This window comes from Oryctolagus cuniculus, chromosome 7 (assembly GCF_051225735.1).
Source record: "Oryctolagus cuniculus isolate XC-2025 breed Fujian yellow rabbit chromosome 7, ASM5122573v1, whole genome shotgun sequence".
NCBI classification, from domain to species: domain Eukaryota; kingdom Metazoa; phylum Chordata; class Mammalia; order Lagomorpha; family Leporidae; genus Oryctolagus; species Oryctolagus cuniculus.
Window position 1 is genome coordinate 127,815,708 of NC_142873.1, and position 23,334 is coordinate 127,839,041.

General features: G+C 41.4%; 1 protein-coding gene across 5 annotated transcripts in view; it reads left to right on the top strand.

Annotated features, from left to right (window-relative positions):
* KLHL27 (kelch like family member 27) overlaps positions 1 to 23,000 on the top strand; it is a 46,027-nt gene extending 23,027 nt beyond the window's left edge. For 4 of the 5 annotated variants that reach the window (XM_089300754.1, XM_070078567.2, XM_070078570.2 and 1 more), the window contains 4 exons: positions 3,627 to 3,764; positions 5,838 to 5,960; positions 8,185 to 8,405; positions 20,579 to 23,000. In XM_089300754.1, the coding sequence (XP_089156880.1) occupies positions 3,627 to 3,764; positions 5,838 to 5,960; positions 8,185 to 8,405; positions 20,579 to 20,803 (707 nt within the window). In that variant the 3' untranslated portion in view covers positions 20,804 to 23,000. The remainder of the gene's footprint in view (positions 1 to 3,626; positions 3,765 to 5,837; positions 5,961 to 8,184; positions 8,406 to 20,578) is intronic. The other variant, XM_070078569.2, reaches the window with a different exon arrangement.
* Positions 23,001 to 23,334: the final 334 nt, after the last annotated feature.

A 23,334-nucleotide genomic window follows, 5' to 3' on the forward strand; every position in this document is an offset into this window, starting at 1 on the left:
GAAAGGCACAATTAGAGAGACAGAGTGAGAGAGAGAAGAGAGTCTTCATCCGCTTGTTCACTGCCCAAATGGCCACAACGGCTTTAGCTGGGCTGATCTGAAGCCAGGAACCAGGAGCTTCCTCTGGGTCTCCCACGTAAGTGCAGGGGCCCAAGGACTTGGGCCATCTTCTACTGCTTTTCCAGGCCATAGCAGAGAGCTGGATCGGAAGAGGAGCAGCCAGGACTAGAACCGGCGCCCATATGGGAAGCCAGCGCTTCAGGCCAGGGCATTAACCTGCTGCGCCACAGTGCCAGCCCCTGTCAGCTCAGACTTAAATTTTTTGTCTATTAGTAGAGATGACATCATACTGTGTTTTTTTTTTTAATATTTTTATTTTTTGACTGGCACAGTTTTTTTTAAGAATTATTTATTTGAAAGATAAAATGATAGAGAACAGGGTGGTGGTGGGGAGAGTTCTTCATAGCAAGTAGAATTGCCATTCTCCACCCCAGCATCCAATATGGGCACCAGTTCATGTCCTGGCTACTCCACTTTTTTTGTTTTGTTTTGTTTTGTTTTTGGAAAGAGTTACAGAGCAAGGTTGACCCAGAGAGAGAGAGAAAGAGAGAGAGAGGTCCTCTGCCTGCTGGTTCAATCCACAAATGACCACAACTATCAGAGCTGAGCTGAGTTGAAGCCAGGACTCAGAAGCCTCTTCTGGGTCTTCCACGTGGGTGCAGGGGCCCTAGGACCTGAGCTATCTTCTGCTGCTTTCCCAGGCCATAGCAGAGAGCTGGATTGGAAGTGGAGCAGCTGGATCTTGAACCGGCGCCCATATGGGATGCCAGTGTCGCAGGCCACAGCTTTAACCTGCTGCGCCACAGTGCTAGCCCCTACTCCACCTCTGATCCAGCTCCCTGCTAATGGCCTGGGAAAAGCAGCAGAGAGTGGCCCAAGTGTTTGGGCTCCTGCCAATCATGTGAGAAACCTGCATGAAGCTCCTGGCTCCTGGCTTTGGCAGCCCTGGCCATTGTGGCATCTGGGGAGTAGGTCAGCAGATGGAAGATCTCTCTCTCTCTCTTTCTCCCTGTCTCCCTGTAACTCTTTCAAATAAATAAATAAATATTTTTTAAAAAAGTTGTTTGTATTACTGGTCTGTAGATGTGCTAGGGATCCCTATGACCATCCCCAAGCTCAGTAATTTGTTGAAAGAACTCACAGTACTTGGCATCTAATTGTACCCACAGCTAAGGTGTATCACATTGAAAGGATACAAAACAAAATCATTGTGCTATTACAAGAGACCAATTGAAAGCTTCTAGTTCTCTTCCAGTGAGTAACATAGTACTTGCTTCATTCCTCCTACAGTGATTTGTGACACATATGAAGTGTTAGAAGAGCTTATTAGAGACACAGTGCTCAAAACTTTTGTTGACTCTGATTACATAGGCTCCCTCTTCCTAACACATACCAAATTTCTAGACTCTCAGAAGGAAATCATGTAGTCAGCATAAACCATATTGTTTGTACAAATAATTAGCCATGGTGTACCACTCTTCCATTTTGAGAAAATTTTAGATCAGTGTAGGGAACTTTACCAGCCATATTCCCAGATTCCAGCCAAGGTCAGTTACACAAATAGGCCTTTCTAAGACAGGGTGTCTGGCCTACTATATTAACTGTTTCCTGCAGAGTAGGAATTTTGTATATTGTCTGGATTCTATATGCTCATAATTTTATGTGTACTGCAAATATCTTCTGCTCTGCTGCCTTATCTTTCAATTTCTTTATTCTTTAGTGAACAAATTTTTAAATTTTAATGTAATAAAAATTTGTTATTTTTCTCCTTTATGGTTAGTATTTTTTGTGTTTTATTTAAGAAATCCGGGCCGGCGCCGCGGCTCACTAGGCTAATCCTCCGCCTAGCGGCACCGGCACACCGGGTTCTAGTCCGGTCGGGGCGCCGGATTCTGTCCCGGTTGCCCCTCTTCCAGGCCAGCCCTCTGCTGTGGCCAGGGAGTGCAGTGGAGGATGGCCCAGGTGCTTGGGCCCTGCACCCCATGGGAGACCAGGATAAGCACCTGGCTCCTGGCTCCTGGCTCCTGCCATCGGATCAGCGCGGTGCGCCGGCCGCAGCGCGCCGGCCGCGGCGGCCATTGGAGGGTGAACCAACGGCAAAGGAAGACCTTTCTCTCTGTCTCTCTCTCTCACTGTCCACTCTGCCTGTCAAAAAAAAAAAAAATAAATAAAAAGAAATCCTTCCTCATTCCTAAGTCATGAGATTATAAGCCTTTATTTTATAAAATTTTATAGTGTTGCCATTCATGTTTGTTTATACCTGAAATTTAGTTTTCGTGGTTAGTATGAAGTAGGAATTAGTTTCCTTTTCCTCCATTATATATAATCAGTTATCCTGGTGTGAAAGATTGTTGTTTCCTCTGCATTGCTAGCTCTCATATCAGTTAATCATCTTAAGAATGGTTTGGTTCATAGAATTTCTTTTCTGTTCCTTTACTCTCTCAGTCTATGCCTACCTTAATGAGGACAACTCATTAAGTCTTGGCATAGGCTGTTTCTTTCTCAGTATTATTTTCTAGTAGTGATTGGCTATTCTAGGCTCTTTATACTGCCATATAAATTTTGTAATCAGCTCATTAAATCTGTTAAAAATGTTATTTCTCTGTTAGAAATGTTTGGATCGGTATTACATTAAATCTCTAAGTCAGCTTGGGGAATAATTCTCATCTTTATTTATATTGACTTTGATTCATGAACATAATATATCTTCATTTTTTTAGATATTCCTTAATTTAATATCTTATCTAAATAAAATTTGCAAATTGTGTTCACTGAGGCCTTGTACAATCTTTGGCTAGATTTTTTTCTTAGGTATAGTGTATTTTAAATAGTTCTTTTTTTTTTTTTTTTTTTTTTTTTTTGACAGGAAGAGCGGACAGTGAGAGAGAGAAAGACAGAGAGAAAGGTCTTCCTTTTGCCGTTGGTTCACCCTCCAATGGCTGCTGCGGCCGGCGCTGCAGCCGGCACACTGCGCTGATCCGAAGCCAGGAGCCAGGTGCTTTTCCTGGTCTCCCATGGGGTGCAGGGCCCAAGGACTTGGGCCATCCTCCACTGCACTCCTGGGCCATAGCAGAGAGCTGGGCTGGAAGAGGGGCAACCGGGACAGAATCCGGCGCCACGGCTGGGACTAGAACCCAGTGTGCCGGCGCCGCAAGGCGGAGGATTAGCCTATTGAGCTACGGCGCCGGCCCTTAAATAGTATTTTAAAAAAACTTTTCTGTTTGTTGTGATGTAAGGTTTATACTAAATCATAAATTGTACTAGAACCAGCCAACAAAACTAATACATGAAAAATACAGACATGTTAAAATGCAAATTGTGTCTTCAAAAATTACTGAATTGTTTGGTAGAAGTAGATAATAGATATATTATTTTATAAGTGGACTTTAATAAATGATGTGCTATAGATTCAAAATAATGCTTGCTAGGCAAATGAATTTTAATGACTATTAAAAATTAGATATAACCATTAAATTTCTGACAACCAAAAATTTGTTTGAATATTATATTATGATTCTAGTCTATTAGCATTACTAAACCTGATGTGTCTCTTTTATTTAACTCAGGTGAAAAAGATTCGATGATTTTTGACTGCACTGAATGCTATGATCCTGTTACTAAACAGTGGACAACTGTAGCTTCAATGAATCATCCTCGCTGTGGCTTAGGAGTGTGTGTGTGTTATGGGGCTATCTTTGCATTGGGTAATTATACTGTTTAATTTAAGGGTAGCTGATATTATTTAAATTATTACATTCTAATTACTTTGGAGGTTCCCTTCCCTTCCATAAGCGGCTCAATAGGCTAATCCTCCGCCTTGCGGCGCCAGCACACCAAGTTCTAGTCCCAGTCGGGGCACCAGATTCTGTCCCGGTTGCCTCTCTTCCAGGCCAGCTCTCTGCTGTGGCCTGGGAGTGCAGTGGAGGATGGCCCAGGTCCTTGGACCCTGCACCCACATGGGAGACCAGGAGAAGCACCTGGCTCCTGGCTTCGGATCAGCGCGGTGCACCGGCCGCAGCGGCCATTGGGGGGTGAACCAAGGGCAAAGGAAGACCTTTCTCTCTGTTTCTCTCTCTCTCACTGTCCACTCTGCCTGTAAAAAAAAAAAATGTATGTTTTTTCAATTCCATAAATTCTTTTTTTTAAAGATTTTATTTATTTATTTGAGAGGTAGAGTTACAGTCAGTGAGAAAGAGAAACAGAGTAAAAGGTCTTCACTCCCCAAATGGCCACAATGGCAAGAGCTGTGCTGATCTGAATCCAGGAGACAGGTGCTTGTTTCTGGTCTCCCATGCGGGTGCAGAGGCCCAAGGACTTGGGCCATCTTCCACTGCTATCCCAGGCCACAGCAGAGAGCTGGTCTGGAAGAGGAGCAACCAGGACTAGAACCGGTGTCCATATGGGATGCTGGCGCCACAGGCGGAGGATTAACCTAGTGTGCTGCAGCGCTGGGCCCCCAATTCTGTAAATTCTTATTATAAAAGTTGCATTACTTGGGAGATATTGTCAAAGATGGAGTATTTAAAAGGAGATGAAGGAGTCAGCATTGTAGCATAGTGGGTTAAGCTGCCATCTGTGATGATGGCATCCCCTATAGGCATAGGTTGAAGTCCCGGCTGCTCTACTTCCAATCCAGCTTCTGGCTAGTGCACTTGGAAACGCAGCAGAAAATATCCTGAGTGCTTGGGGCCTTGCCACCCACATGGAAGACCCTGGCCCAGCCCCAGCTGTTGTGGCCATATGGGGAGTGAACCAGCCAATGGAAGATACCTCTGTTTCTATCTCTATCCATCCCTGTCCCTCTGTAACTCTGCCTTTCAAATAAATAATAAATAAAAATTTTTATTTTAAAAATTGAAGAAGATGGTAATACACCATGGATGAGATGTCCAGTGAAGCACATTAGCTGACTCACTTCCTAAGAAAAATCACATTTCTACCACTCTCTATAGTGGCCTAATTATGTTTAATATAAGAAAACACCTATTAAACAATTAAAAACACTAAAAGCGAGTTCTATACTCTTATTTTTATTATTACAGACTTAATGAATGATTTTGAGCAAATTATCCTACTTCTTTAATTTTCTGTATAACAAATGTTACCATCAAAGAATTTTTCTGAGGAAAATACAAGTTGACATAGTCCTCAGTCTGTTCTATTTTCTTCTTCTCACTCTCTTCAATTCACTGCATGGAATAAGATATCCTCCCCCTGCCATTAGAACCTATTGTGAAGAAGATAGCTGTTACCCCAATGAATATTTAATCCACTGTATTTTATAATTCTCATAAGTATTTGCATTTTGCAGCTATACCTTAAATTGTGAGAAAGAACATTTTAAGTTTCAAGAATTGGAGAATAATAAGGAAATGCTGTTTTTGGAATGAAGAGCCTAAAGTCACTCTAAATAGGCAGTATACTCTGATTAAGCCTCTTGCCCCCACCGTGCTCCTCTCAGAACGAATTACCACAACAAACCATTATGAACATGCAGAAGTTGTTTCAAAAGGGAGTTTTGCAGAATACCAGATTCCCCATACAATATGCAGAAGTTTTGTTCTGTTTTAATCTCTAGTGAAAACTAGACAGAATTAAAACACTTGAGGTCTATTCATGGTCAAATTCCAATTTTTCATGTGACTATAGACAAAGAACCTCATTGATTCATGTGATTCTCATCCATAATATGAAGTATTCATATAGAGTGTATTTTAAGATCTTTGTCAAATATAGTTTCTTTATCCCCAAATAAATGCTTTCCTATTTGGTTACAGGTGGTTGGGTTGGAGCTGAAATAGGGAACACCATTGAGCGATTTGATCCTGATGAAAATAAGTGGGAAGTAGTTGGCAACATGGCTGTGTCACGTTACTACTTTGGGTGTTGTGAAATGCAAGGTAATTATTTTATAAAATATTTTTCCTCAAAATATATTTTTAAAAAACCTGAGTTTGAGGCTTTACTTTTACAAAACTATACATTTGACCTGAGCATTACAAAAGTTTTAATTTTTCTTATATTATTGACTTTATTTATGTATTAACAAAATAATTGATTTTTCTCCAAATAAATAAAATTAGAATTAAAAATTCCATACAGTCAGAAATATCTGGGGGCTGGTACCATGGCGCAGTAGGTTAATCCTCCTCCTGCGGTGCCAGCATCCAATATGGGCGCCAGTTCTGGTCCCAGCTGCTCCTCTTCAGATCCAGCTCTCTGCTGTGGCCTAGGAAAGCAGTAGGAGATGTCCCAAGTGCTTGGGCCCCTGCACCCGTGTGGGAGACCTGGAGGATGCTCCTGGCTCCAGGCTTCGGATAAAAAAAAACACAGCTCAGGCCGTTGCGGCCATTTGGGGAGTGAGCCAGTGGAGAGAAGACTTTTCTCTCTGTCTCTCCCTCGCACTGTCTGTAATTCTACCTGTCAAATAAATAAATAAAATCTTTTTTTAAAAAAGAAATATCTGGCTAGGAAAATAAACATATGAAATATCACCGATTATTGTAATTTTGTCTTCCATAAGCACCTGAGTTGGTGTTTCTAAGTAGGGAGAGGGTATCAAAACCCATTTTCACAGTCTCTATTTATAGGCTTTTTTAGTGTTTTGTCTTTAACTTTTTTTTAATATTTATTTTATTTATTTGAAAGACAGAGTTACACAGAGAGAGAGTTGTCCATCCACTGATTCACTCTTCAAATGACTGCAATGGCCAGGAGCCAGGAGCTTCATCCGAGTATCCCATGTGGGTTCAGGGGCCTAAGCACTTGGGCCATCCTCCCCGGTTTTCCCAGGCACATTAGCAGGGAGCTGGATTGGAAATGGAGCAGCCAGAACTTAAACTGGTGCCCATATGGGATGCTGGCGTTGCAAGTAGAAACTTAACCCACTACGACGCCACCACATTGGCCCCTGGCAGTTTTTTTTTTTTTTTTAAAACACATAGTATATGACAGTTCACACCACACAGAATACAATCCTATGACAGATTTGAAAAATGCTGCACTGCATTTTAACATGGTGTGTGGACATTATTTTAATTGTCTACTACACTCTGAGGGATGGGTAATGGAATTGTCACATGGAATGTAATTCTGTGTTCAGGTTGAGAGAGTTTTTTATGTACCATAGAATAGGAATTAGTCTGCCTTTTGTTATATAACAGCTCAGCTTTGTTTCCAGCTCAAGTTCCTTCTAATTTGTAGGTAATGTACCTTCTCCTGTTTCTACTAGCATTGAATTACATGATGCAGATTATATTTTATTGTTTAATGTCATAGTACTCTTTAGTTTTATGTTTAATAATTTTATTTATTTTCATTTCTAAAGTCAGAGTTAGAGAGGGATCTTGGAAATTATTTCAACCCTGTTAATTTACAGATAAGGAAGCTGAAGATCAGGAAGGATTGAGTTATATTTTCTCATAGCTGTTTATTGGCAAAGCTGACACTAGAAACCAAGTTTAGTAATACTTAGTCCACTCTTCTTAAAATAACATTCTTTATAACTTGTAACTCCTCATTTTAGAACATGAAAATCACTAGAGACTCAAAAAATAATTGTTGTCAGAACCATTAGTTTCCAATCAAATTTAATGAGGAACTCTAAGTTCATTCTTTGTACTCTAGTAATTGATACTGATGATACCTTGACCTGGCCTTATAACTGATCCAATTTAAATTTTCTATTTTATGTGTGAACAACAAGTAGATTGTTACCAAAGATGGCAATATCATTCCCAGCTTAAATTCACAACATATTTTAGGGCAAAAAAAGATTCCATGTCTTTTTTTTTTTTTTTTAAACTATGAGTGGTAGTGGTAGATCTGGAACCTGAAACTGTCAGGCAGACAGAAAGAAAATTCTAGTCTAACAAATTATTTTGTTATAGTATCATTAAGTTCTTTGACAGTCCAATGCCACTTAGAGTTAATGCCCCTAATTTTTTCTCACACACTTAAGTGTGAAATGTGATCATCTGGACAGAAGTTGACTTTTCTCTTAAAATAATACAAGCTCTAGAATATTGTAAGCATAGAATATTGTAACATAGATCAGAACTATTACATGTAATTGTTATTAATCTTATTTTCCATTGCATCTGAGCAAAAATATTCCATTTCCAGGTTTAATTTATGTAATTGGGGGCATCAGCAATGAAGGAATAGAGCTTCGTTCTTTTGAAGTTTATGACCCACTTTCTAAGCGTTGGTCTCCACTTCCTCCAATGGGAACCAGGAGAGCATATCTTGGGGTGGCTGCACTCAATGACTGCATTTATTCTGTTGGAGGGTGGAATGAGACACAAGATGCTCTTCATACTGTAGAAAAATACTCCTTTGAAGAGGTAGGTTGATGATTTCAATATTTAATATACTTTTAATGTCTAATATATATAGTCATATTCTCTCATTTATAATAGTGGTCATTGTGGGGAGCAATCCGGACTGGACTAAGTTACTGAAATTAAGACTTATTCTATGCATCTGCTCTCCCACAACATGGCGTTGGGAGAGAAGTAAACAGCTTCCGCACAGCTGCCTCCAGTTCAACTAATAAACTGTAGGACTTGCTCCTGATTGGAGAGCAGCGTACTCGGCGTGTGGGCAGCCGAGTTGGGATTGGCGGAGGAGGACTATAAAGGAGGAGAGAGACGGCATGCACCGGGAACATCTATGGGGAACATCTAAGGGAACCCGTGCAGCCCCCAGAGAGCCGGCCGGCGGTGTGCTGCTCCCCTGCGGAAGTGGGGAATGCGGCCAGGGGGAACTGCCCTTCCACGGAGGTGGAAGGGATAGTAGCCAACCCGGGAAGAACCAGCAGCAAACCCGGGGAGGGCCGAGCAGACGAAAGAACAGCGCAGGGTCCTGTGTTGCTCCTCCACGAAGAGGGGGAGCGACAGTCATTTAATGAATGGTTTTCTATTTTTTTTCTTTTCAAAAAACCAACTTTTGATTTATTATTCATTTTCTACTACCTTGATTTCTGTTCTTGTTTTTTCCTTCCTCTGGTTTATTTTGGGTTGAGTTTGCTCTTTTTCTAGACGCTTTAAAGTGGAAGCTTACATGATTGATTTTATAACTTACTCTTTCTGTAAGTCTTTAAAGCTAAAATTTTCTTTAAGGACTGCTTTAACTGAACTCCACACACTTTGATATGTTGTGTTTTAATTAGCATTTATCTGGAAATATTTTCTGATTTTCCCAGTAATGTTTTCTCTAACCATGGATTGTTAGAAATATATTATTTAATATACAAATATATTGGGAATTTTCCAGATACCTTTTTGTTACTCATTTCTAATTTAATTCCTTGGTGATCAGAGAACATATTTCATATTGTTTCTTCGTAAATGTTTCATGTGTACCTGAATAAAATTTGTATTCTGTTGTTGAGTGTGGCATTCTAATGTCTATTAGGTCAAATTGGTCTTTTTTATTCAAGTCTTCCCTAGTCTCTTTGATTCATCCAAAAATTCTTTCAGTTACTAAGAAAGGAATGTTGAAATCTTCATTGGTGATTATGGATTTGTTTGTTTCTCCTTTCATTTCTGTCAGGTTTTGCTTCACATATTTTGAAGTTCTGTTACTAGGTGTGTACACATTGAAATTATTAATCATCTTTTTTAATAATATTATGCTCATCTTTTGTTTTTAAAAATTTATTAAATTATTTACGTGAAAGGCAGAGTGAAAGAGAAGGGAGAGAGAGAGAAGGAGAGATATCTTCTATCCACTGGTTCTCTCCTCAGATGTCTGCAAGAGCTGGAGCTGGGCCAGACTGAAGCCAGGAGCTGGGAACTCCATCTTGGTCTCTCTCACATGTATGGCAGGGGCCCAAGTACTTGCCTTCCCAGGGATCTGGATCAAAAGCAGAGTAGCAAGGACTATAATTCATACTCTGATATGGGATGTCAGTTGTCACAAACTGCAGCCTTACCATTTTTGAATGATATTTATTGAGTACAGAACTTTAGGTTAACTTTTTTTGTTTCTTGAAGGTACTGTTAATTTTTTTAAGATTTATTTATTTATTTTTAAAATCAGAGTTAGAGGGGCCGGTGCTATGACGCAGCAGGTAAACATCCTGACCTGAAGTGCCGGCATCCCATATGGGCGCCAGTTTGAGACCTGGCTGCTCCACTTCCCATTCCCACTGGTTCACTCTCCAAATGGCTGCAGTGGTGGGGCTGGGCCAAACCAAAATCGGGAGCCAGGAGCCAGGAACTCCATCTGAGTCTCCCATGTGAGTGGCAGGTTCCCAAGTTCTTGAGCCATCATTCACTGCTTTTCCAGGTGCATTAGCAGGGGGCTCTATCAGAAGCAGAGCAGCTGGAACTTGAACTGGCTCTGTGATATGGGATACCAGCATTACAGGTGGTGACTTAACCTGCTGTGCCACAACTTTTGGCCCCTGTGCCATATTTCTACAAATATTCTTTTTCCTCTTTTGGGGATTCTAGTTATATGCATTTAAGATTACATATAATATTGTCTCACAGACATTGAGGATCTTTTAAAATTTTTAGTCTTTTTATTCTTTGTGCTTTAGTTTCTTCTGTCTTCAACTTCATTTATCTTCTGCAGTGTCTAAAGTTCTAATTTGCAGTGAGTGTCTAATCCCATCTTGAGAATTTTAAAATTTCAGATATTATACTTTGTAGCTCGAGAAAATCTGTTTTTTTTATCTATCTCTCTGCTCATCATGTTCCTGTTTTTCTTTAGATCTTTGAACATATTAATAATACCTGTTTTAATGTCTTTGCTAATTTCATCATTTCTATCTTGGGTATTTCTATTCTATTCTTGGGTATCTGTGCATTGTTTTTCTTCCTGGTTTGCATTACATTTTCCTGTTTCTCCATATTTCTAGTAACTTTTTTTTTTGACAGGCAGAGTTGGACAGTGAGAGAGAGAGAGACACAGAGAAATGTCTTCCTTCCATTGGTTCATTCCCCAAATGACCGCAACGGCCAGCGCTCTGCGCCAATCCAAAGCCAGGAGCAGGTGCTTCCTCCTGGTCTCCCATGCGGGTGCAGGGCCCAAGCACTTGGGCCATCCTCCACTGCCTTCCTGGGCCACAGCAGAGAGCTGGACTGGAAGAGGAGCAACCAGGACTAGAACCTGGAGCCCATATGGGATGCCAGTGCCGCAGGCGGAGGATTAACCAAGTGAGCCACGGTGCCGGCCCCTCTAGTAACTTTTTATTAGCTGCTGGGCATTTTGAATATTGTTGAATATTTAGTTTTTTTTTTCCCATAAGAAGTATTGAGTTTAGTTTTGATATACAATTCAATTATTTGCAAATCAGATTAATCCTTTTAGGACTTGTTTGTTTTGTTTTTTTTTGTTTGTTTGTTTTGTTTTGTTTGCTTAGAAGGTCTAGAATGACTTTTACTTTGGATTTATTTAGCTCTATTACTTTTTGGGTTTCTACCAAATACTTCAGATATTCAACAAGTCTCTTTTTTTTTTTTTTAAGATTTTTTTTTTAAGATGGCCCAAGTCCTTGGGCCCCTGCACCCGTGTGGGAGACCCAGAAGAAGCTCCTGGCTCCTGGCTTCAGATCGGCACAGTTCCAGCCATTGTGGTCATCTGGGGAGTGAACCAGCAGATGGAAGACCTTTCTCCCTCTCTCTGTCTCTACTCTGTGTAACACTGTCTTTCAAATAAAAATAAAAGTAAATTTTTTGTTAATTTTTTGACAGGCAGAGTGGAAAGTGAGAGAGAGAGACAGAGAGAAAGGTCTTCCTTTGCCGTTGGTTCACCCTCCAATGGCCGCAGCAGCCTGCGCACCGCGCTGATCCAAAGCCAGGAGCCAGGTGCTTCTCCTGGTCTCCCATGGGGTGCAGGGCCCAAGCACTTGGGCCATCCTCCACTGCACTCCCGGGCCACAGCAGAGAGCTGGCCTGGAAGAGGGGCAACCGGGACAGAATCCGGCGCCCCGACCGGGACTAGAACTCGGTGTGCTGGCGCCGCAGGCGGAGGATTAGCCTAGTGAGCCGCAGCGCTGGCCAAAAAGTAAATCTTTTAAAAAAATATTTATTTTATTTGAAAGGCAGAGTTACTAAGAGGCAGAGGCAGAGAGAGAAAAAGAAAGACATCTTCCATCCGCTAGTTCACTCTCCAGATGGCCCCAATGGCTGGAGCTGTGCTGATCCAAAAGACAGGAGCTTCTTCAGGGTCTCCCATAATGGTCAGGGACCAAGGATTTGGGCCATCTTCTACTGCTTTCCCAGGCCAAAGTAGAGAGTTGGATTGGAAGTAGGGCAGCCGGGACGCAAACCAGCACCCATATGGGATACTAGCACTGCAGGCGGTGGCTTCATCCACTATGCCACAGTGCTGGCCCCTTCATTTTTTTAAAAAAAGATTTATTTATTTATTTATTTGAGAGACAGTTACCGACAGAGACAGAGGTCTTCTATCCGCTGGTTCACTCCCCAAATGCCCATGTTGGCTAGGACTGGGCGATACCGAAACAGGAGCTTCTTCTAAGTCTCCCTGGTGGGTACAGGGGCTCAAGGACTTGAGGTATCTTGTGCTGCTTTCGCAGACCATTAGCGGGGAGCTGGATTGGAAGTGGAGCGGCTGAGACTCAAACTGGCACCTATATAGGATGCCAGAGCCGCAGACAGAGGCTTAACTTACTGTGCCACAGCACCAGCCCCAAGTCTTCATTTTGGCTTGTCAGGACTTGAGTATAACCCAGCCTGTGTGAGCTACAGGAATTGTTCAGCTTTTGACTTCTACCATTAGTTGCTCTTTGCCTGTTCTCATGAAGTCTTGCTTCTGAATACAAAAATTAGAAGTGTTCAGCCCAAGACTCGAGGGGACATATTGTATACAGGTATTGAAATGTCACGCTGTAGCCCTAGTAAGTGGCTATGTCATTTTATGTAACCATCAGTAATGTGTAATAGTCTAATTTCTGCATTTCCAATGTTCAGTATTATTATATATTTAAAAATTACAGCTAATCTGGACATGTGAGTTATATCTCGTTGTGGTTTTTTTCTCCCAAGATGTATACAACATTCAATAGGAGATGTGAAGTTTATTTATTATCTACACTGGTCATGTCTGACAAGTGAGAACATGCTATTTACATAAAACATTATAGATTAGAACTACATACTATTGGGGCCAATGCTATGCCGCAGTAGGTTAATCCTGTGCCTGGGGTGTTGGAATCCTAAATGGGCGCTGGTTCTAGTCCTGGCTTCTCCTCTTCCAATCCAGCTCTCTGTTATGGCCTGGGAATGCAGAGGAACATGGCTCAAGTGCTTGGGCTGCTGCACCCACGTGGGAGACCTGAAAGAATCTCCTGGCTCCTGGCTTCAGATCCATTTAGCTTTGGCAATTGCAGCCATTTGGGGAGTGAACTAGTGGAAGGAAGACCTTTCTTTCTGTCCCTCTCTCCCTCTCTCTCTCTCACTGTCTAAGCCTATCTTAAAAACAAACAAACAAACAAACAAACAAAAAGCTACATGGTATTTATATTTTAATACAATAAGACCACAGGATTCAAACAAGGAAATTTGTTTCCAAAGTTTGCCAGATGTAGTTACTCTGCTCTAAAGAACAATATTGGAGGTAAACTTTGGCAGCGTATTCCTTAAGAGGCAAATATTAATGGATTTCAGATACAGTTTTATGTCTATAGAAGAGATTACAATTTCTTTAGCACAACTGCCAATTTCTGAGTCTTTCCCTTCAGAATCCTCCCTCGCTTCTTCAAAATCAAGTTCCTGACTATCCAGTGATTCAGAGTCATCCATCGGTCCATCATTCAGTCTTTCTATTACCTGTGCCATATACTAAACATGTTCCACTACTTTTTGCAATAGTTTATTCTCCTTTTTCAGGCATACAATTTTGTTCAGTTTCTTTGTGAAATTTCTTTATGTGCTAATAGAGAATCTTTTTCCATTCTTCTCCCACTTCTTTCCAATATTGAGAGGCTGGATTTTTTTTTTTTTTTTTGACAAGTAGAGTTATAGACAGAGAGAGAGACAGAGAGAAAGGTCTTCCTTCCGTTGGTTCACTCCCCAAATGGCCGCCACGGCCGGCAGTATGCCGATGCGAAGCCGCCCGGCTGTATTTTCTTTAATCATAAGATCAAATACTGAGGCCAGTGCTGTGGTGTAGTGGATAAAGCCATTGCCTGCAGTGCCAGCATTCCATGTGGGCGCCGGTTTGATTCCTGGCTGCTCCACTTCTGATTCAGCTCTCTGCTATGGCCTGGGAAAGCAGTAGAAGATGGCCCAAGTTCTTGGGCCCTGTACCTGCATGGGAGACCCAGAAGAAGCTCCTGGCTCTTGGCTTCGGATTGGCGCAGCTCTGGCTGGCCATTGAGGCCATCTCAGGAATGAACTAGCAGATGGAAGTCCTCTCTCTCTCCCTTTCTCTGGCTGTGCTTCTCTTTAACTCTGCCTTTCAAATAAATAAAATAAATCTTAAAAAAAAAAAAAAAGAGAGAGAGAGAGAGAGCAAGTGTTTCTTAGGTATCTTCTCCAAATTTCTATTTTCATGGTATTCTGAGGCACCAACCCCAGAGCTAATGTTAACTAATCATTCCAGTGTTTCCTTTTGGATAAGCCTTTGGCCACTCATTTTCTTTTTCAGCAAGAGATCCAGTTGCAGAAGGTTGGATCATCCTCAGAGATCTTGGGACACGACTATTCTTTACATTCTCTGATTCTGTCTTGTTTCTACTTCATACTGAGATTCATTATACAATAGGTAGAAGCATTCAGTCCCCATGGTAAGCACAGGTAGCTGTGTGATAGTGCCCTGCACCAGGCCCACAGCCAGCCCACTCTGGTCCCCAGGGTCGCTGTGGTAGTTGGCGCACTTCAGGGTAGCCTTATCTAGTCCACTCGCCTACTCCCCTCTTATCATGGTTTTGATTTGCATTTCTCTGATGACTGATGATGTGGAACATATTTTCATGTGTTTATTACTCATTTGTATATCTATTTGAAGACATCTATTCAGTTTATCCATTTAAAATTTGGATTATTTGTATTTTTATTATTATTGAGTTGTAAGAGTTCTTTGAATAATCTGCATGTAAGTCCTTGGTCAGACATATGATTTGCAAAATTATTCTCCCTTTCTGTGGTTTTTCTTCACTTTTTTGATGATATTTGTAGGAGTAGAAACTTAAGCTTGATGTCCAATTTATTTTTTTTTTCTTTTGTCACTTATGCTTTTGGTGCCATAACTTAAGAAATTATTTCTTAGTCAGAGGTCATGAAGATTTTAGTTTTAGCTCTTACACTTCATTCTTTGATCCATTTTATTTAATTTTTTAATACAGAATAAATGAGGTCAGCCTTCATTCTTTTGCATTTGGCTATCTAGTTGTCCCAGCACTATTTGTTGAAAAGACTATTCCTCCTCCATTGAACTGTTTTGGTACCTTGTTGAAAATCAGTAGACCATAGAAGTGAGGTTTTGGGGCCGGCGCTGTGGCTTAGTAGGTTAAGATTCCTCCTGCGTCACTGGCATCCCATATGGGTGCTGGTTCATGTCCCAGCTGTGCCTTTTCCTATCCAGCTCTCTGTTAATGGCCTGGGAAATCACTAGAAGATGGCTCAAGTGCTTGGGCCCCTACACCCATATGGGAGACCTGGAAGAAACTCCTGGCTTTGGATCAGCCCAGCCCTCAATGTTTGTGGCTATTTCGGGAGAGAACCAGTAGATGGAAGACCTCTCTTTCTGTCTCCCTCTGTCTGTAACTCTAACTCTCAAATAAATATTAAAAAAAAAAAAGTGAGGGTCCATTTCTAAGCACTCAGTTCTATCCTTACATCAGTACTACATTGACTTGATTACTGCAAGTTTTGAAATTGGAAAGTGTGAGTCATCCAAATTTGAACTTCTTCAAAAACTGACTTAGCTATTCTAGGTCACTTGAATTTCATATGCAAATAACAAATAAGCGAATTTTTTTTTACATAGGGATACTACTGAATCTGAGATCAGTTTTGAAGGTATTGTCATCTGAACAGTATTGCCATCTTAACAGTTTTGTCTTCTGATTAATGAACATGGAATGTTTTTTTCTTTTATTTAGATCATCTTTAATTTATTTCAACATTGTTTTATAGTTTTCAGTTCCTTGTGTTTTCTTGGTTAAATTTATTTTGATGTATTTTATTCCTTTTGATGCTATTATAATTGAATTGTTTTGTTAATTTAAAGTTCAGATGTTCATTGTTGGTGAAGTACAACTGATTTTTGCACATTGACCTTGTATCCTGCAACCTTGCTAGACTCATGGTCTAATAGTTTTTGTTTGTGTATGGATTTCTTAAAGTTTTTCTATATACAAGTTCACATAGTGTATAAATATTTTTACTTCTTAAATATGAATTAAATTTATATGCCTTTAATTTTCTTTTCTAATTGCCCTAGCTAGTACCTTCAGTACATTGCTGAATTCAATGAGTAAGAGTGGGGATGGATGTTTGACATAGGGTTTGAGCCACTGCTTGGGTTGCCCATGTTCCGTGTCAGAGTACCTGGTTTGAGTCCTGGCTGCTCTACTTACAATCCAGTGTTTTTTTGTTTGTTTGTTTTTTGATAGGCAGAGTTAGAGAGACAGAGAGACAGAGAGAAAGGTCTTCCTTTGCCATTGGTTCACCCCCCAAATGGCCACTACAGCCGGTGCGCTGCGCCAATCTGAAGCCAGGAGCCAGGTACTTCCTCCTGGTCTTCCATGTGGGTGCAGGGCCCAAGCACTTGGGCCATCCTCCACTGCCCCCCTGGGCTACAACAGAGAGCTGGACTGGAAGAGGAGCAACCAGGACAGAATCCAGCGCCCCAACCGGGACTAGAACCCCGGGTGCCGGCGCCGCAGGTGGAAGATTAGCCAAGTTAGCTGCGGCACCGGCACAGTCTAGTTTTTTGCTAATAAACACCTACAAGACAACAGATGATGGCTCAAGTACTTGGGTCTCTCCCATCCACATGGGAGATTCAGATATCCAGTTTCAGCCTGCTCCAGCTCTGGCTGTTGAGAGAATTTGGGGAATACACCAGCAGATGAAAGATCTCTCTCCATCTGTCTCTCCCTTTCTAATAAAATTAAAATAAATCGCTTTTTAATTTTTTATTTAAATATTTAATTGAAAGGCAGAGCAATGGGGTCTGGAGGATGGAGATATCATCCGCCCACTGGTTTATTTCCCAAATGGCTGCAATAGCCAGGTCTGGGCCAGGCCAAAGCTAGCAGTCTAGAACTATATCCTGGTCTCCCCCTTGGCAGGATTGACTCATGCACTTGGGCCATCATTTGCTGCCTTCCACAGTGCATTAGCAGGAAGCTGAATGGGAAGCAGAGCAGCCAGTAATTGAATTAGTCAAATATGGGATGCTGGCATTACAAGATGTAGTTTAACTTACTGCTGTACAACACTGGACCCAATAAATAATTTTTTAGAAAGAAGTCACAAGAAGGGGCCTGTTCTGTGGCCTAACAGGTAAAACTACTGCCTGCAGTGCTGGCAACCTATTTGGGCACCAGTTCGAGTCTCAGCTGCTCCACTTACAATACAGCTCTCTGCTGTATACAGTGGAAGATGACCCAAGTGCTTGGGCCCCTGCACCCACATGGGAGACCTGACTCCTGGCTCCTGGCTTAAGATTGGCCCAGCTCCGGCCATTGTGGCCTTTTGGGATGAACCAGTAGGTGGAAGAACTCTGTCTTCTCTTTCTCTCTCTCTGCCTCTGTCTCTCAAATAAATAAATAAATCTTAAAAAAAATTTTTTTTTCAGTTCTGTAACTTTGTGATGTGTTCTGTAATTTCACATGACCAAATAGCTTTCAAATTTAATCTGGTCCTTCAATATCAGGAGGATTGGGTCTGGTTTTAGTATTTCTGAGTATTATATTAATTCAGATCAGCAAACATACATTATCATTCTGTTTTTTCTTTTTTTTTTTTTAACAGGCAGAGTGGACAGTGAGAGAGAGAGAGACAGAGAGAAAAGTCTTCCTTTGCCATTGGTTCACCCTCCAATGGCCACCGTGGCCGGCGCACTGCGGCCGGTGCACCGCGCTGATCCAAAGCCAGGAGCCAGGTGCTTCTCCTGGTCTCCCATGCGGGTGCAGGGCCCAAGGACTTGGGCCATCCTCCACCCTACTCCTGGGCCACAGCAGAGAGCTGGACGGAAAGAGGGGCAACCGAGACAGAATCTGGCACCCTGAATGGGACTAGAACCCGGTGTGCTGGCGCCACAGGCAGAGGATTAGCCTATTGAGCCTTAGTGCTGGCCATTATCTGTCTGTTATGTGCCAACACTAAACTGGGTATTAGAATTATAAGATGCTTAAGTTCTCAGAAAGTTCACTCTCTAACACTCATGAATAATCAGTATTTTTTATTTTTTATTTTTATTTTTTTGACAGGCAGAGTTAGACAGTGAGAGAGACAGAGAGACAGAGAGAGAGTTATAGACAGTGAGAGAGAGACAGAGAGAAAGGTCTTGTCGCTCCCCCTCTTCGTGGAGGAACGACACAAGACCCTGCGCTGTTCTTTTGTCTGCTCGGCCCTCCCCGGGTTTGCTGCTGGTTCTTCCCGGGTTGGCTACCAACCCTTCCACCTCCGTGGAAGGGCGGTTCCCCCTGCCACATTCCCCACTTCCGCGGGGGAGCGGCACACCGCTCTCTCGGGGGCTGCACAGGTGTTGCTTCAGATAGATGTTCCCCTTAGATGTTCCTCGTGCATGTTGTCTCTCTCCTCCTTTATAGTCCTCTTCCACCAATCCCAACTCTGCTACCCACACGCCGAGTACGCTGCTCTCCTCCAATCAGGAGCAAGTCCTACAGTTTATTGGTTGAACTGGAGGCAGCTGTGTAGAAGCTGTTTTTCTCCTCTCCCAGCGCCATATTGTGGGGGAGCAAATGCATAGAATAAGTCTTAATTCCAGCAACAGTCTAGTCCGAGTTGCTCCCCACAGGTCTTCCTTCCATTGGTTCACTCCCCTAATGGCTGCTATGGCCAGCACTGTGCTGATCCAAAGCCAGGAGCTGGGTGCTTTCTCCCGGTCTCCCATGCAGGTGCAGGGGCCCAAGCACTTGGGCCATCCTCTGCTGCCCTCCCAGGCCACAGCAGAGAGCTGGACTGGGAGAGGAGCAACCAGGACTAGTACCTGGCGCCCCAACCGGGACTAGAACCTGGGGTGCTGGTGCCGCAGGTGAAGGATTAGCCAAGTGAGCCATGGTGCCAGCCATCAGTATTTATTTTTTATCATTTCAAAAATGTTGTTCATCGGCCGGCGCCGCAGCTCACTAGGCTAATCCTCCGCCTAGCGGCGCCGGCACACCGGGTTCTAGTCCCGGTCTGGGCGCCGATTCTGTCCCGGTTGCCCCTCTTCCAGGCCAGCTCTCTGCTGTGGCCAGGGAGTGCAGTGGAGGATGGCCCAGGTGCTTGGGCCCTGCACCCCATGGGAGACCAGGAAAAGCACCTGGCTCCTGGCTCCTGCCATCGGATCAGCGCGGTGCGCCGGCCGCAGCGCGCCAGTGACGGCGGCCATTGGAGGGTGAACCAACGGCAAAGGAAGACCTTTCTCTCTGTCTCTCTCTCTCACTGTCCACTCTGCCTGTCAAAAAATATAAATAAATAAATAAATAAATAAATAAATAAATAAATAAAAAATGTTGTTCATCATAGGCTTAATTTGCAGTTAACCCATTCTTTTGTTACCTGGTTACCCTTTTCTCTCCTAATCACTTCTCAGGACCTTTACAAGCATTCCCATTTTCTGAATATAGACATTGACCTTGAAGTATGACACCACTAGTCATTTGGACTATAGCAGCTTATTGAAATTTCTTCAGGTAACAGTGTATACCAAGAGTCAGCAAACTTTTTGTGTAAAGTGCTAGATAGTAAAAAGTTTGGGTCACATTCAAAAATTGTGGGCCATATACAATCTCTTCTTTGATCATATTCTTTTTAAAAGATAACCTTTTAATATAGAAAAATCATTCTTAATTCTCAGGCTATAGTTCCCAACTCTTGTCCTAGCTCACCTGTTTGAAAATATGATCTACAGATTACTAATTCCACTGCGGGGGGGTCCCTGGAAAAAGTATTCCATGGTCAAATAAATTTGGGAAGTGTTATACACTGTATCGTTCTTTGAAAATTTTAAAGCTAGTTAGCATACTAAGGCTTGAAAAAGCTCTTATTTTTCCTTGGAACATCATTTGTTTATATTGCCTACTTATATTCCACAGACCTAGTTTCTCAGGGTGTTTGCCTCTATGTGATCATCCCTTGATCAAAATTTATAATCAGACATGTTTTTCCACATTATCCTCTAAATTCACTACTCTGTCCATGCCTACTCAGAAGTTCACTAAAAAAATGTTCTTTATATTTATCTGGGATTGTGAGCTTGAAATTTAAACATGTAAAAAGAACCAAAATATTTGTTTTCTCAGAGATTTTCTATGTTATTTTATGACACTACTAACATGTTTTTGTTTTTCTTTCTTAACCAGGAAAAGTGGGTTGAAGTTGCTTCAATGAAAGTGCCTAGAGCAGGCATGTGTGTTGTAGCAGTCAATGGTCTTCTGTATGTTTCTGGAGGTCGAACTTCCAGCCATGATTTTTTGGCCCCAGGTACCTTGGACTCCGTTGAAGTTTATAACCCTCATTCTGATACATGGACAGAAATTGGTAACATGATCACCAGTCGTTGTGAAGGAGGTGTTGCTGTGCTATGAAATATAAAGTACAAGGGAACACAAGGAAGATTTTGAAAGTGCAAGATCTGACCTTTTGCAAATCAAACATGTTTGATATTAGGACCCTCTGATTCTATTGTATTTTACATGCATTTGGTAGATAAATGACAAAAGAGTGATTTTTCTAAAAAGCCAGGGGAGACATGAAATATATCCTAAGTTAATAAAGAGCCCACACAAACTTGACAAGCTTGTCAACAATAGAAATTAATTTCTGGACAAATAAACTTGTACAGCAGTTTCATTTGTAAAACTCTATGTTAGAGGCTCTGTGGCAAATAGTCTCTGTTACATAACCTATATATGATATAGGAATAATATCAGTGAGACAGGTGGTTTTTTTTTTTTTTTTTTTTTTGACAGGCAGAGTTAGAGAGAGAGAGAGAGAGACGGAGAGAAAGGTCTTCCTTCCGTTGGTTCACCCCACAAATGGCCGCTACGGCTGGCATGCTGCACCGATCCGAAGCCAGGAGCCAGGTGCCTCTTCCTGGTCTCTCATGCAGGTGCAGGGCCCAAGCACCTGGGTCATCCTCCACTGCCTTCCCAGGCTACAGCAGAGAGCTGGACTGGAAGAGGAGCGACCGGGATAGAATCCGGTGCCCTAACCGGGACTAGAACCCGGAGTGCCGGCTCTGCATGCGGAGGATTAGCCTAGTGAGCCGCAGCGCCGGCCCAATGAGACAGTTTTAAAACTTCTCATTGATGATTTAATCCAGAGCACAATTTTCCATGATGGTAGTTTAGCCTATAGAAAACCAATGGAACAACTTCTCACTTTTATTTGATGGCAGAACTTTTCAACAGTTAAACCTTTTGTTGGCAGCAGATAGACTGGGGAGGGGTAGGTGGGAAATATTTACCATTTATATAGATGTATTTGCTTGTTGCTAACACCTAAGAAAATCTTTTGCTCCCCCATTATTTTTGTCTTGATTTTGAGAATTGCAAGTGCAGAATTAATTGGAGGTTCTTAATGATTTCATAATACTAGGATGTTGTAATGGGTGATAGAGCTCATCAGGCATTTAGTATTATGCATTTAGAAATTTCTTCTTTATTTTTGAGACAGTCATCAAAATTATATGGATGGTTTCAGGAAGAGGAAATTTGATTAGATTATCATGCTCTGTGAATCTACTTGTACTTGGGCAAGCCTGAAAACTGACTTGCTACAAAGCTGCCGCTTGGCTTGGAGAAGGCTCAGTTATAGGTACAGATTGAGTATCCCTAATCTAGAAATCTGAAATCTAGCTTTTTGAGTGCTGACATGATGCCAGAATTTAGAACAATTTGAATTTTGGGATTAGGGATGCTCAACTAGTGTAGTCTATGCAAATATTCCAAAATCTGAAAAACTCAAAACTTTGTCCCCAGAAAAACATTCAACAGAATTGTTTTGTTCATTCCTGAGAGAAGATTCATCTTTTGTGTGGGAACATTACTTATAAATTATTTTTACTGGCCAGTTATTAAAGGTCTTGAATACATTAAGGTTTAACTTGTTGACTAAAGGATTTGAGTTCTTATTTACTGAGATCCTTCAGTATATTGTTGGAGGCATCAGCAACTTAACATAGAAAATCTTTGGACAGCATTAAAAACTCAGGTAGCACTCATATCTAAAATATTTGGTTTGGCCCACAGTATACTTTCATTCATAAATTAACTATTTGCATGTTATAAAGTGTAGACTATTTAAGATCTCACTTATGTGCCTTTACTATTTCTTGTTACAGACAATCTGTATTTTGTTTCAAAACAGAATTACAAAATACTCCTACAATTAATTCTCTCTATCGCATAGTACCAACCTAAAATGGCACTGTGAAGAGAGCTGTTTTGCATTGCCATGGCAGAAATGTTAATGCCAAGACATTCAGTGTTTGGGTTTAATAAATCCAGAAGATCCCTGAAAATAGGTCATTACAGATATGCTTATTATTTCCTAGGTAATGATATACTGAAAAGAATGTACTAATAAAATATCTGTTTTTTTTTTCTTTACTTGTGTTATTAACTTAGTTTATTAGCAGCATCCCTGAATCACCACACTGTGGTAGGACTGCATGAGTTTTGTTTGTTTGTTTTTTAGCTTGTTTTATCATTAGGAAAGTACACACTGATTTTTACATTTAATTCGATTTTCTGATCAGCTATTAAAGTGTTCATCCTCCAACTGTGTGACAATTCAATATGCTTCCAAATATCTTGTCTCATTTAATCAAATGAACTTACAAATCAGTTTTCTTTAAAAAGTATGCACTGTAATCTACCTGCAAAACAGCAGTGTTTCTTATAAAACTGAGCAATTGGTTTATGTCTTGTCCTTATTCTGGAAAACAATGCATTTAGTTGAGATCAGGGAAAGTTTGAAGTTTGTAGAGCACTTGAGCAAATTATAAGCAAATAAGTGAGTTTTCGCATCAAAACACTTAATCTGAGGAAGATTTGAGAAACATGAGCTTTCTTTCCTTCCTTATCAGCCTGTAGTAAACTATTCTCTGTATTTG